Source organism: Ascochyta rabiei, chromosome 19 (genome assembly GCF_004011695.2).
Source record: "Ascochyta rabiei chromosome 19, complete sequence".
Taxonomy (NCBI): domain Eukaryota; kingdom Fungi; phylum Ascomycota; class Dothideomycetes; order Pleosporales; family Didymellaceae; genus Ascochyta; species Ascochyta rabiei.
The window spans coordinates 191,314-205,053 of record NC_082423.1 but is presented as its reverse complement, the minus strand read 5'-3'; the positions used below and the strand labels follow the sequence as shown (position 1 = coordinate 205,053).

Here is a 13,740-nt window from a genome sequence, read left to right as displayed (position 1 = left end):
CTATACCATGCCATGTTGTGATGCAAACACGGCTGCGTGCGTGCAAACGTGCAAAGCGGGTATCCCAAGACGCCTCCCAACCAAACCTGACAAGTACCTTGATCAACCGACCGACCGACCAAGTGAATAGCGTCCTGTCCTGTCCTGTCCCGTCCCTAGTGACGAAACGAAAAGAAAAGAAAGAAAACCAAGAAAATAGAGAAAGAAACAAAGCGAGGTAAATACCAACTCCAGATCTAAAAACATGCCCGTGCCAGCCCAGTCCAGAGGGTCTAGGGCTATCGTACAGCGTGTCGCGTCCTCTGCCATTCATCGTACCTCCATCCTCATCACCATCCACAAGGGACTAGGCTTCTTCAAATGTAGGCGCCGTACTCTCGCCCGCGGGTGCGGGGCCTGCGCGCGCCGCTGCCGGGCCCAATGTCGATGCTCTGCAGCTCGAGGCTGAGGGCAACGTCCTCGTTCTGCATGCCACGGTCGAGGGGAATCTTGGCGGGGATGGGCGGCGCGCCCGCGTGGCGGCTGCTGTAGCTGCCGTAGCTGTTGGGCGTGTGTCGCTCGCGCAGCGCCTCGCGGGAGCGCGTGGTGGATTCATACCCGCGCGACTGTGGACGCCGGCTGTCGTAGCCGTGGTCACGGTCGGCGAGGACGAGGGCGTTGGACGTGTCGAAGTCGGGCTGCCGGCGGGTCATGACCAGCGCCTGGCTCGGGACGGCCTCTGCGGATCCAAAGGTAACGTCTGCGGCGCTCCTAATGCGGTCGCGCTCCTCGCGGTCGCGGCGGTACTTGTCCTCCCGCGCCTGCGCCTCCTGCAAGCCCCGGCTGCCGTTGAGTTGGGCGCGGATGCGGGGCGCCTTCTCCTTGACGGTGCCCTTGGGCTCGGGCTCGGGCGCCCAGTTGTCAATAGGCAGGTGGTCAGAGGCGTCCACGACGCGTCCGCTGAAGGTGACAATCTGGCCCTTGTCGTTGTACTCCATGCTGCTGCCGGGCCGCTCTGGCTCGTCGCCCGCTGGCTTGGCGAGCGAGGGATTGAGGACGTTGAAGTCGTCTGGGCCAAAGGGCACGCCTGACAGCCGGCGCTGGCCAGGCTCTTCTTCCGGAGGCGGTGGGCGCGGCGAGACCGACTTGCGGGTGGGCATGCTTCGCCCGGCCATGCGCGATGCACGCTCGCTGGCCGGGTTGGGCGAGTGTCGCGGGCTGGGGTTGGGGCTGTGGGCGCGAGGCTTGTAGATGGGGGCGAATTCTTCGAGAGGAGACCTCCGTCGCGGCTCCTCTGGGGGGTCGTGCTCGTAGTACGAATCCTGAGAGGGCTGGGCCTGGTAGTGGACGAGCTCGTGCGGCTGTACGGGCGATGTGTACTGGGGCGGTGCCCGGTAGTCGGCTGGCTCCGAGTACTGGCGCAGGCGTGGCGGTGTTTGCGACAACGTCTCGTAGGCTGGGCGCGGGGGCATTTCGTAGGCTGGAGGCGTCTGGTACGAATCCCGCTCCCGTCGAGACGCGTCCAGGCCAGCGACAAGGGCAGCGGGCAGCGACGTCTCCTGTCTGAGCGGCGAGGGCGCCATCGTGTCGCGCGAGACGGGCCGGCTGTTGGACTGGACAGTCGGACGCGGGTGCGTGTAGCGCCGTTCGCCCGGCTGGCGGTAGTCGTAGTCGGGGGCATAGGACTGGCGCTGCAGGTCGTAGCTGGGCTCGGGCGACTGCTCCGGGTGGCGGGCGAAGCTGTGGGGCAGCGTGGCGGCGTTCTTCCTGTGCGCTGGAGGTGGAGGCGGCAGGTCAAAGTCCTCGTCTTCTACCGTCGGCTGCATGGCGCTCTGCCTCCGAGGCGAGTGGCTGTCGTCGTAGGGCGAGGCGGCCTCGATGTAGCCGTTGGGGCGGTAGTCGACGGGCGGGGCGTGCTCCTGGCTGCGCAGGTTGCTCCGGCTCGACCGCAGCGGGGCTACGTGGTAGGAGGCGTCGTCGTACGGGTCCTGGGCGTACGACGCGAAGCGCTGTTCGGGCTCGTACGCGTGCTGGGTGGGCAGGACGGGCGCCGAGTGCGAGTGGAGGGGCTCGCTGAGCGGCTGGGCGTGGGGTCTGGGGGCGCGGGCGTCGTCGTGCGACATGGTCCTGCCGTGGGCGGCGTCGGTGAGGTGGCGCGGCAGGGCGTCGGCGGGCTTCACCTCGTACGGCTTTGGCGCGGCGTAGGACAGGTCGTAGGCGTCGCCGTGGTGGGCGAGGGCGGGGTTCGAGGCGCGCGGGTCGGGCGGCGTGTAGGGGTCCTGGGGCTGGTGGCGTGCCGGGGTGGTGGGCGTGGAGGCGGGGACGGGGACGGGGGCAGCACTGGGCACGGCAGCGACCAGGCTGACGGGCGAGGCATCCGGCACCGGCCGGCGGCTGGGCTCCTGGCGGTGTCGAGGCGAGCCGAGTTCTCGCGGGCCGGCGCGCACGCCCTGCAGTCCGCGGTGCTCGGGCGTGCTCACGGGCGAGGGCGCGGCGGCGGTGGGGTCCGAGGGCAGCGGGCGTCTCTTGATGGGGGCGCTCTCGCGGGCGCCTCGCGGGCCTCCCACGGCGGGGCTCTGGGGGTCTGGGTGCGGCGTCTCCCTCTTCTTCTCGGCCACGGCCTTGTCGGCCTTGGGGCGCGTGTCGTAGTAGGTGAACTCGATGCGGATCTCGCCGGCGTACTTGCCCTTGCAGTCGAGGACGTGCCAGCCGTCGGACTGGCCGCCGCCCGGGGTGATGACGGGGTGCAGGGCGATGAAGGTGTCGCCAATCAGCTCCGTCTTGCGGTCGTCGTTGAAGACGGAGACCTTGATGCGGTGGTAGTCGGGCGAGTCGTGGACGGTGAAGCGCAGCTCCTGGTCCCTGTGCGCGTCAGCATGGCGAGTCGTGGGGCAGCGAGCATCGGCACACGCACCACTTGGGCGTCTGCCCCCCGCGCTTGTCCGTGTGTGTCTTCTTGGCCTCCTTGCCGAGGCGGGCGGCGCAGTAGGGGTCCTGCTTGCCCATGGTGCGCTTGTTGGGCAGGTTGCGCGCGCGGTCGATGATGGCCACCAGCGTCCCTATCACCGGCCCGTCGACGGTCATGTCCGAGAAGATGCCCGCCGTGTGTGCGCCGCCAAACGCCGCCATGTTGACCTTGGCCGCCATGGCCGTGGGGGGTGAAGGAGAGAGTGGATGGAGGCAGTGCTGGCCGTCGCTGGGCTTCGTGCGCTGTGGTGTCGTGATGGTGTCAAGGTGACGTTGAGACGAATGGATGTCGAGGTGACGTCGAGAAGAATGGATGTCGAGGTGGCGTCGAGAAGAATGGAGTCGAGGTGACGTCGAGAAGAATGGAGTCGAGGTGACGTCGAGAAGAATGGATGTCGAGGTGGCGTCGAGAAGAATGGAGTCGAGGTGACGTCGAGAAGAATGGATGTCGAGGTGACGTTGGAGGTGAAGGTAAAGGTGAAGACCAAGACCAAGATGCAGATGAAGATGAAGATGAAGATGCAGAGAATGTCCAAAAAGAGCGACTGGGTGGGACGTTGGGCGTGGACGTGGGCGTGGGCGTGGGCGTGGGCGTGGACGTGGCGTGCGAGTGCAAGTAGAAGTAGAAGTTGGGCGCGAATCCTACGTCTGTTGTTGGCGTGTTTACTATGTCGTGCGTCGTCGAGTGGCTGGAGCATCCCAACCTCGCCGCAGCCCCCGCCTATCAGCACGCCCACATCTCCGGCGCGCTCCATCGCTCCACCATGTACCTTGCAGATGGGCACCAGTCCGGTTTCTAATTCCAGCCCTCTTCCCTGCATTGCCGACACTGCGCCGGGACCATGACTGAGGCTGGCCTGGTCTGCACTCGTCTGGTGCGCCTCATCTGCTTCTGACAGCCCTGCCAGAATCACTCCGCTTCGAGACGCGTCACTTGGAACCGCGACGCGTGCCCTCTTCCGCCTCGCCATCTCCAAGCCTGCACGACCTGCATGAGGCGCACACGAGGCGCATCGCTGGTACTTGCATGAACATGAAGATCAAACCCATCACGAAATACACCCTCTCTCTCCATCTGCATCTCCAACGCGCCCCACAACAACGACCTATGCCACGGCGCCCCCAACCCCGTCTCGCAACCAGCTCAGCACCGCTCAGCTCCGCTCAGAAGAAAAAAGAAACCCCGCACGAGCCAACAAACTCCGCAAACGCCAAACCACACCACCAAGGCTGGGTGGGGCCCACACGAATGCCAACACCCACTGACACGCCCACGCCCACGCCCACGCCCACGCACACGCACGCGCACGCGCACGCGCACACAGACAACGTTTCCTCCCAGCCATCCAGCACCTCCCGTGTTTCCGCGCCGCTGGACGGGACGCGCACTCCAGCACTCACGTGATGCCCGCAGCTCCAGCACCTCTAGCGCCGCATCACGTGTCCACCTCCAGAATCTCGCTACGCTAGCGGTGAACCGTACATGGCACGCGGCAATTCCAGCGCGCTGTTGGGTGCCTGCCTACTGCCATGTGGGTTGAGGGTATGCTGGATCTGGGTGAGTGGTCTACGACTGTATTTAGATTCTGGGATACGGCGAGGGAGGGTTTGTGGAGGTGTATGTGTATGTATGTGTATGTGTATACATGGGTAAGACATGATATAATAGAACAAAGTAGCAAGTTAGGAGGTAGGTAGGTGAGTAGCTGTGCAGTGACTCTATTGCGCGTGGGTAGTAAACAGCAAGTAAGAGTAGTAAGAGTAGTAAGAGTAGTAAGAGTAGTAAGAGTAGTAAGAGTAGTAAGAGTAGTAAGAGTAGTAAGAGTAGTAAGAGTAGTAAGAGCAGTAAGAGCAGTAAGAGCAGTAAGAGTAGTAAGAGTAGTAAGAGTAGTAAGAGCAAGCACCGATAAATCCCGAACCAGCACTAGAACCCCGTGTAGATGGATATATCAATGTTGGAACGTGAGTAGGCGCTACAGGATCCTAAACTCGCCGCTCCTGCCCTCGAACGCGCTGATGGTGCCGCCGACGCTCTTTGCGTCGCCAAAGTAGCGGATGCGATAGCGGCCTGCTTTTAGCTCTGAGCTTGAGCTTGAGCTTGAATTGGAGCTTGAACCTGAACCTGAACCTGAACCTGAGCTTGGACGCAAACGCCGAGTCGAAAACAAAGTGTCCCACGAAACCACAACCTCGCTCGTCCCCGTCAGGCTGTTCACTCGCTTCCACTCAAACACAACGTCCCAATCCCGGTCGCTGCGGACCTGCGTCCACGAGCCGTCGACGAAGCGCTCGATCGAGGCATACGACTCTTCCAGGCGGAGGTTGTTGCGTGGATTGGCGCCGACGAAGACGGCACGCACCGTGTCGCCCGGGTGGTAGGTGGGGTCGACGTCCGTCTTGACGGCGCCAAAGGAGCTGCCGAAGGGTGCGCCGTCGTAGACCACGCCGCGAATCAGGCTGATGCTTTTGTCTCGGTTGTCGGGTGGCGAGGGGCCGGGGGGGATGGCGCCGTGCTTGGTGTCGGACAGGTAAGGGAGGTGGGTCAGTGTTGCGTTGATGAAGGCGGCGAGCGTGTGCTGGCCGTACAGCGTCGACGCGCCCTCGTAGCGCTGGATTGCGTACTCCTCCGCCGTGGCAATGTAGTGCGCGTACGTGTTTGCAGGACCGCCGAGCACGACAATGGGCTCGCTGGCCATGCGAGACGTCTTGGCCGCGGCGTGCACGGCTTCGCGCCATCGCCGGCCGGACATGGTGGTGGCTTCGCCGGGGGCCACGATGATGATCAACTGGCCGATGCGCATCGCCTGGATGTCGACAATGTTCGGCGACCACGGGTAGGGTGTGTTGGCTTCACCCACGTTCAGCAGCACAGGCTTCGGGAACTGACACGCTTTCTGCGCCTCTGATGGCGGCGCAATGGCACTGCCGACGACGTTCCAGAAAGGATTCGAGGGCGCGCCCGGGTCGTTCTGCACAAAGTCGAATGCGCCTGGGCCGTCGGTCGTGCCCGCTGCGAACGAGTTGCCCATGGCGGCGGGACAGGTGGTGGCGACAGAGCCGTTGCTGAGCTGGACGGTGTAGTTGGAGAAGTCGACGTAGGTGTGGAACGAGCGCACGCTGCCCGTGATGGACGTGAAGCTGGCCGTGTCGAAGATGCTGCGGGCGCCCTCCGCTTGACGCCGTCCCATCTCGTAGCACGACCTTGCGCCGCCGTCGTTCAGGCCGAAGTAGGGACCGCGGCCGTGGCAGTCCTGGCTCTTGCCGTTGGCGCAGGTGCTGTCGTTGAAGCGGCACTGCTGGTTCGTGCCGTCTTCGCAGTAGGCACCGAGCACGTTGGGCGAAGTGTCGCCGACGTTGGCCTGCGAGAAGCCGGCGACAAAGCCTTCGGCCATGTTCTCGTCGGCCGCGGCATCCTCCTCGAACAGATAGGCGGCCACGCCCTTGTTGTCGCCCGTGATCAGCGTCTGGTTGCCGAGCATGCTGGTGCCGTGCACGGCGAACCAGGTCAGGATGCCCATGGCCTTGGCGTCGCTGGACCTCGTAAACTTGAGCAGCGTCATCGTCCTGTCGACGTCGTCCGCGTACCTGGCTCTTTCTGCTGCCGGGTTGGCGAGGTAGGCGAACAGGCTGCGGTTGATGTTGGCGTCGGCAATGTCTGCGCTGCCCACACCGACAGTGCCCAAGGCGGCGTTCTGGTGGGCGCGCTGGACGGAGAGCACTGCGCCGTCCACGATGGCGCGGTAGCTCTGCTTGTCGAAGCCGAGGCTGGTGATCTGAGGCAGCAGGTAGTTGAGCCAGGCGCCTGGGCCGGAGTGGCTGTGTGTGCCCGTGACGGCGACGTTGTCCTTTGTGTACACGGCGTACTCGGGGCCCAGCGCTTGGAGGCCGTCCAGGATGCCGTTGCGGATGGCCGTGTCGCCGGACTGCGTGTCTAGCACCATGTAGACGATGCGCTCGCGGGGGTCGTGCGGACTGCCCACGACGAAGGCGCGCGAGTAAAGCCGCTGGCGCAGGCCTGTCCCGACCTGCGATGTGTTGGCGTAGCCCATCAGGTTGAGCTCGACGACGGGCCTGCGTGGTCAGCTGGGTTGTGCGTGCGGGCCGGTGGACCTACCCGGTGATGTCTGCCTTGCCTACGCCGATGAGGTACTGCGATGCATCCGCGACGGGCCCTCGATCGCTTATGAGCGGGTCCTGCTGGATGTCGTGGTCGTGATCATGGTCGTGGTTGTGGTTGTGGTTGTGGTTGTGGTTGTGGTCGTGGTCGTGGTCGTGGTCGTGGAAGCCCTGCTCGAGCGTCCAGCGCCACAGGTCGACATTGGGGAGTCCCAGGTGGGCGACGAGCTGTCCAATGACCACGAGGGCGACGACAGCGGCGCTCAAGGCGACGGCGATGTGTGAGCGCGCCATTTTCTCTTCAGACGGTGTCCAAGGCGGAAGTGGGCGGCAGTGGACGGCAGTGGGGGGGAGGGCATTGGAGTAGCGGCGAACTCAATCCCGTACGTCAGAACACATGACAGCGCGCGGGGCGGTGGTGTGTCTACAGGAACAGGTGGTGCAGGAACAATGATGTGTCTACAAGGATAGGCTGTGCAGGAGGAATGATGGGTGGTGCAGGAAGAATGGCGTGTCTGCAGGAATAGGCTATTATAGGTGCATGACGTTCTATTCGTGGACGGCCGGGGGACGGCGCGCTAGTGGATCGAAGGTTGCAACGACTCTCTCTGCTGGTGGACCTGCGTGCACAACCCCCGCCATGCCGCTGATCAACGAATACTACGACTCTCTCCCGTGTACGTGGACACGCTCTGCTTCGTCTCTTCTGCTCGGCTCCCATGCGCCGGCGCCTGGACGTGCGGCGCGAGCCGTCTCCCTCTCCCTCTCCCACGAGCTAATGCGCTGCAGATGTCGACACCCAGGTCGACGAGGCCGGGCTGGCAGCGGCGCGTGCAGCCATCGATGCCGACATCAGGAGCGCCGGCGTAGACACGTCGGACCTGCACCCCGCCCTCGTCCCCGCCGCAACGTACACGCCGCGATTCTCTGATTTCGTCGAGCGCGAGCATGCGCGCCTGGACGGGAACCCTGCGTCGAAGCTGTCCGGCATCGACCTGAAGCGCTACGAGGACCTCGACGCGCCCGAGAACACAACCCCCACCAGCGACGAGGACAGGCCCGAGCTGCTGGAGAAGTGGAACCGCGCGCTGAAGCAGGCCTACACAAGCGCCGAGTACGTGCAAGGGCGGCTGACGCAGCTGGGACTGCTGGAGAAGTTTGGAAAGAACGCCTGGCTGGTCGGCAACGCGCAGCTCGAGGACATGCTGAAACGCGTCGAGACCGAGCTGGCAGACGTGAGGAAGCAGCACGAGGAGGTCGAGACACGGCGCAGGTCGCAGCAGGAGAGCGTGCACGGCGAGATCAAGACGCTGGAGGAGACGTGGAAGAAGGGGGTTGGGAGAGTGCTGGAGACCGAGGTGGCCGCCGAGGGACTGAAGCAGCAGATTCTCGAGCGCCGACGAGCCGGTGCAGTGTGATGTCTCGGCGCCTTCACCACGCACGACAAGCTTGAGAGATCGACGATACCCATGTCTAGGACAGGACGAGCGTCGGGGTGCGTGGAGAGTCCACAGTCCAAGTGGCTTGACAGCTGAGCAGGAGAGGCGGCAGGTCTACCCGTGCTGGGCTGCACCTCCCACTACCATGATCGTACCACTGCGGCCGTGGCTCTGGCTCTGGCTTTGTAGTCTGCAGTACAGAATACACAACAGCTGGCGACTACTCTCCCGCACCTACCATAGAAAAAAGTCAAGACTCCACGTACGGCATGGTGCTAGCCTACTAGGGCACTTCGACTGCCCCACTTTCGCGCCTTCCCCATCATCCCCGTGCGCCACCATGCCCACACGTCCACTACCTACCGCCCACTACCGCCCACTACCGCCCACTACCGCCCACTACCGCCCACACGCCGCACACGCCGCACACGCCGCACACAGCACTCGCACACGCACGCGCCTCGCACTCAGGCACCGCCACCAGCCCAATGTCGCGACCACGATGCCGCTCCAGAAGCCTTCACCGCACCGCTTCTTAGCCCCGCACCCGCCGTCCACGCAGACGCCCAAAGCAAAGCCCAAATCCAGCCTGCGCCATGTCGTCACGCCGCAGACGCCGAAGCAGACACCCGAGCTGCAGTTCAGGCAGATCACGCCGGCGAAGCGCTTCGTAGTTGCGTCTGAAACGCCACGCCCGCACGCCGCCGAGGAGCCAGGCTCGCGCGCAGCGACCGACTACACGCCGCGTTCCAAGGCGCAGCGGAAGTGGGAGAGGGTCGAGAGCATAGAAGAAGCGTCGCAGTCGAGTCCGTCTCGAGGGGCGGGCGGGGACGCATTCGACGTCGTGCAGACGATCGAGCATGGCGCCGCGTTTATGGAAGAGGGAGATGAGCACCGCAACGATGGCAGTGACGACGACGATGACGACGAGATCCTCTTCGAATCCCAGCATCGCTCCAAACGCCGCCGTACCTCATCCCCCACGACGCCGCTCCGCCAACCACCACCTCCAGAAACCCCCCTCCCCAGCGCAGCACCGCACCGCTTCCGCTTCCCTCCACCCGCACCCACGCCACTGAGCGCCCTGCACGCCTCCACCACAGCAACGGCAACAACCGCGCCACCACCGCGCCCCCACTTCCTCCTCCCAGCGCGGCCCACCTCCCCCGAAACACCGCCAGCCCCACTTCCCGAGCTCTTCTCCCCCTCGCGCAAAACGCAGAAATACCTCCCCACCGGCCTAGCCGCAACAGTGCAGCGCTGGATCATCGAAGCCGCCCAGACCGGTTTCGCAGCGCGGGAGCACCGGGGCGTAGCGTGGGAGAGAGAAGAGGGCGTGAAACTCAAACTCCGCGTGTCTAGCCTCGGGGTGCACGGTGACGGGAGAAAGAAGGAGGTCAGGTGTCTCCCCGGAACGACGACCTTCCTCCGGGGCGACGCTCAACCGGCGCTGGACGGCGTCGCAGAGAGGTCGACCTTGCTTGCAGAGGACGAGGAAGGAACGGGGACAGACCGACGAGAAGGAAGAAACACAGACCGACGAGAAGCGAGAGACACAGACCGACGAGAAGGAAGAGAGACAGACCAACGAAAAGGAAGAGACACAGACCAACGAGACCTAAGAGTCCTGCTCGCCGGCCAAGGCGGCGCACGAGGCGCTGCAGGCGTCCAGGTGCGCGTCGGCAGCGTTGTGGGCCTCCGCGCGCCAACGTGGCATGTGTGCGTTGGGGGAATCGAGTGGCTCGTGGGCGTGGACTGGGCCGTGCTGTGACGTGCTGTGCTGTGCTGTGCTGTGCTGTGCTGTGCTGTGCTGTGCTGTGCTGCGCTGTGATGGTGCGAGTTGGACAGATGGGAGTTTGCGATACTCTATCACAACTATCACTCATCATATACAATTCTCAAGACCTGCTTCTTGGGACGTGTGGCAGTGTGCGTGTGCTTGGTTATAGGTTGGTGTTGGATGTCTACACGTAAGTAATCCTGTGAGTTGAGTGGATTGTGGGTGTGGTCTAGGTTGTGCTGTAATGTAATGTGTAGGTTAGACAGATATGTAAGTTTATAATATGTCACTATAGTACTTACAGCCTGTAATTCACAAGAGCTGCTTGATAGGATATATAGTAGTATAGGTAGTTGTTTATATAAGTGTATTGTGAATACCTATAAGTAATCTTGTGAGTATATCCTTCACATCCCCCACTCCCCTGTCCATCTCCTCGCACGTGCTTACGGCGCTGCTAGTTGCACTTCGGTTCAACACCGCACACAATCTGCCTCTACTCCCATCAGCCAATGGTGTTGGTCTTTCTCCAATCGTTCACTGTTGCGTCCCACGCAAACCCCAAAGCAGGCGCGGGTCCTACCAAAGGCTTCCGTGCCATGGCCGGGGACGTTTGCGGTGCAGCTGGCGACACGCGAGGCGCCACTGTTCGCTCGCGCTGCGTCGACTTGGGCGGGTGGCTGCGTCTGTGCATCTCCCACGCGTCTGCCTTCCGCCGGAGCGTGTCGTGCTGGTCGCTGACGTTGCGTTGGGGGCCGTCCCACACCTCGACCAGGCTGTCGTGGAGCTGATCTGCGAGTTCGTGCGCGTCTCGTTTCTGCTGCAGATGTGCTTCCATGGCCAGGTTGGTGCGCGCTACGAGGTCCGTCATGACTTCCATCAGGAATGCCTCGTCTTCGTGCTGTCCCTCTGAGTGCTCGGACATGGCATCGCCCTCCGCATCGGCTTCACGTTTGCAGATCCGTTTCCGGCTGGTAACGTGTCTGCTGTCTTGAAGAGCATCAGCTTGATGTCAGATGTCAGGAATCAAATGCAGGCACGCACCTGCCCCGTACGGCCGTCGACCTCTACCGCCACCCACGCTGTCAGGAGTACCAGGCGCGCCGATCTTGATGTTGCCTGCCTGTTGCAGGACGTTGCAGACATCTTGGACGAGCGCGCGACGTAGCCGCATCGCCTGTGCAAAGTCCAAGTTGAGCCGCGAGAAATTGGGCCACTCGTACTCGCCGTGCGCTTCGAACCAGTTGAGGCTCTTCAGGATGCTGTGTTTTGCCTCGTCAGGTGAGGCGCGTGTGACGCCTATCTTCTCGTCTGATGCATACTTCAATGCTGCTGTGACCATGTGAAAGGCCCACTCAGCTGCGGGAATCAGATGTAGGCTGCTGTGTGGGAGTGGACCATGTACCAGGTTTGGTGAGAGTCCCTCCCTCTGCTTGCGTTGCTGGCGCGTTCATCTTGGCACAGTGATCAATGGGAGGGTGCAACAAGCAAGTAGACGGCCCTTCGATCGATCTCAGGTATGGTAAGGTGCTGTGAGATGAATGGGCAAAGGGGTTTTTGAAGTGTGAGATGCAAAGTTATCCGCCATCGTGCCTTCCCTTCCTGTCACTACGACGCGCTAAACCCAAGTTACACGAGTCAAGCAGCGGGTGAGCGGCGAACAATACCTCCAGAGTCGTAGGTGAGCACTGGACGTTGTGAGATGTGTCTGCGTCAAGGCGACGGTATCGGTACCGTGAACCATGGAAGCGATTCCCACACAAGAGCACACAAGCAGAACACGCTCCATACTCAAGCACTCTGACGTCCAAAAATACTATTCGTTTTCAAACTCACACGATGCCGTCCAACGCCACTCTCGTCTCCCCTGATGCCTCCTGCTGGTTGTGCTCATACGCCAAGCGCATAGGGAGATCAGCCTGTGTCGCTTGTCAATCAGCATCGCGACCTACAAAACATCTCCCGAAGCCCGTGAACACCAAACCCCAATACCACCGCCGGCACGTTCGAGCCTCCGCGCTGTACGAACTTGCCGAAGCCAGCTCACGCAACGAAGGAGCACCCCACATAACCTTGGATTCTCTCCTGAAAACCGTCCAGAGCGAGAAGATGGTTCCGATGGAGACAGACGCCCCGGGGGTGATGCTGGCGCATGGGGATTTTGGCAAGGTGCCGGCTATCTGGCTCGAGCCCGCGGATGGTTCAGCACCTACAATGGACTTGATCACCTGGACGACTCTCGAGACGCCAATATGGGAGGGTGATGAGGTGTATGTGTGCTTGGAGAAGGATTCAGTGTCGGCGCATGGGAGACGGAAAAGTTGCAAAGCGTGTGTGGTGGGGGTTTGGATGGATGCGGGTGCTCGTTTGATGCTTGGGGGCTTTACCGAAGACGAGAGAGGGGAGGGAGGATGGCAGTCTGACTGTGAGTGGGAGTGGCAGGAGGAAGAGAAGGACGAGAGTCGAGCGAGGAGAGCGTTTCGCCGATTTCGAAAACCTTTTCAACGTCAGAAACCAAGACCAGTGTCTGTTTGGGACTGATGGAGTGAGTGTCTTGGAGCAATGTAGAGACCAAAATAGATATCGTAGTAGCAGTTGCCTCTACAATCCTGCACGTGGCTCTCGCAAGTATGTCAGCAGTTGGAAGTCGAAGATGATTGAATACCTCCAGCATGGTATGACCATTGAAAAATACCGTCAACATATTGCAAAAGCCATCAAAGCCAAGTACAATGCCTAAGGCTGGCCGTGGCGTCCACTACCACTTGCTTGACGTTGGGCAACACCTTCTCAGGCTCTTCGCGCCGGTGGCAACGCTCTGCAGTCATGGTCGGACACGTACTCACTCGGCATTCACCCATGCTGGCGGAACCTTTGACGGCTCCTTTATTGCTTTACCCTCGATAGCCGCTGCGTTATCCCACGCCGCAATCAACAGACACACGTCATCAACACGACCAGGCAGACGAGAAAGATGACAGAGGCAGCAATGCATCGATTGACCACGGCAATGCACCGATTGACCACTGCAATGGACTGCGATTGATCGGCTTCGTTGCACAAACAAATCCCCGGGGGCTCTCGTTGTCCCACGTCGCGCAGTCCAAGGATGGTGGGTGGAACGAAACGACTCGGCGGCTCGGCTCGATGAAGTCGATGAATGAATCATGAGCCTAGGCCGCTTCGAGACTGGAGTGCGGCCACGCCCACTTACACGTCACGCCTCTCCATCAACACCATCACTTTTTGATTCTAGCCGTCACGTTGCTCTGCGCGCCCCTGCATTGCGAACCTTCCTTGGGCCGCCGATAGCGAGCTCGGGTGGCTCGCTACGCTGGTCGACCAGTCCGCATTCCCCACACGCGCAACCGCCGGCCGGCCGCATCCAAAATCGCCGTGGGTTACAACAGACGCTGCATCACGATTCAGGCTGGCGACATGGCCTGCAGCCTCAAGCAG

At 62.0% G+C, this 13,740-nt stretch overlaps 5 protein-coding genes across 5 annotated transcripts, besides 18 other annotated features; 2 read left to right on the top strand and 3 right to left on the bottom strand.

Annotated features, from left to right (window-relative positions):
- Positions 1-9: part of a tandem repeat that runs on past the window's edge.
- A 154-nt stretch (positions 10-163) lies between these two features.
- Positions 164-213: a tandem repeat.
- A 143-nt stretch (positions 214-356) lies between these two features.
- EKO05_0010289 (uncharacterized protein) lies at positions 357-3,126 on the bottom strand (the record flags this gene model as incomplete). Its single annotated transcript, XM_038943185.2, has 2 exons — positions 357-2,841; positions 2,894-3,126. 2 exons carry the CDS (start codon positions 3,124-3,126, stop codon positions 357-359), a joined length of 2,718 nt encoding a protein of 905 aa, XP_038794388.2.
- Positions 2,277-2,313: a tandem repeat.
- A 271-nt stretch (positions 3,127-3,397) lies between the features above and the next one.
- Positions 3,398-3,429: a tandem repeat.
- Positions 3,430-3,438: 9 nt separating this feature from the next.
- Positions 3,439-3,468: a tandem repeat.
- Positions 3,469-3,504: 36 nt separating this feature from the next.
- Positions 3,505-3,553: a tandem repeat.
- Positions 3,554-4,086: 533 nt separating this feature from the next.
- Positions 4,087-4,114: a tandem repeat.
- Positions 4,115-4,212: 98 nt separating this feature from the next.
- Positions 4,213-4,263: a tandem repeat.
- A 289-nt stretch (positions 4,264-4,552) lies between these two features.
- Positions 4,553-4,590: a tandem repeat.
- A 101-nt stretch (positions 4,591-4,691) lies between these two features.
- Positions 4,692-4,843: a tandem repeat.
- A 76-nt stretch (positions 4,844-4,919) lies between these two features.
- Positions 4,920-7,356, bottom strand: EKO05_0010288 (Ceramidase; the record flags this gene model as incomplete). The annotated part of the gene is made up of 2 exons (XM_038943021.1): positions 4,920-7,017; positions 7,061-7,356. 2 exons carry the CDS (start codon positions 7,354-7,356, stop codon positions 4,920-4,922), a joined length of 2,394 nt encoding a protein of 797 aa, XP_038794390.1.
- Positions 5,020-5,057: a tandem repeat.
- Positions 5,058-5,084: a tandem repeat.
- Positions 7,150-7,228: a tandem repeat.
- A 346-nt stretch (positions 7,357-7,702) lies between the features above and the next one.
- Positions 7,703-8,480, top strand: EKO05_0010287 (uncharacterized protein; the record flags this gene model as incomplete). Its single annotated transcript, XM_038943015.1, has 2 exons — positions 7,703-7,739; positions 7,852-8,480. 2 exons carry the CDS (start codon positions 7,703-7,705, stop codon positions 8,478-8,480), a joined length of 666 nt encoding a protein of 221 aa, XP_038794391.1.
- Positions 8,481-8,841: 361 nt separating this feature from the next.
- Positions 8,842-10,272, top strand: EKO05_0010286 (uncharacterized protein; the record flags this gene model as incomplete). Its single annotated transcript, XM_038947132.1, has 1 exon — positions 8,842-10,272. One exon carries the CDS (start codon positions 8,842-8,844, stop codon positions 10,270-10,272), a length of 1,431 nt encoding a protein of 476 aa, XP_038794392.1.
- Positions 8,861-8,911: a tandem repeat.
- Positions 8,916-8,970: a tandem repeat.
- Positions 9,412-9,431: a tandem repeat.
- Positions 10,264-10,331: a tandem repeat.
- Positions 10,332-10,786: 455 nt separating this feature from the next.
- On the bottom strand, positions 10,787-11,735 carry EKO05_0010285 (uncharacterized protein; the record flags this gene model as incomplete). The annotated part of the gene is made up of 3 exons (XM_038943073.1): positions 10,787-11,271; positions 11,326-11,640; positions 11,687-11,735. 3 exons carry the CDS (start codon positions 11,733-11,735, stop codon positions 10,787-10,789), a joined length of 849 nt encoding a protein of 282 aa, XP_038794393.1.
- A 944-nt stretch (positions 11,736-12,679) lies between these two features.
- Positions 12,680-12,723: a tandem repeat.
- Between the last annotated feature and the right edge of the window lie 1,017 nt (positions 12,724-13,740).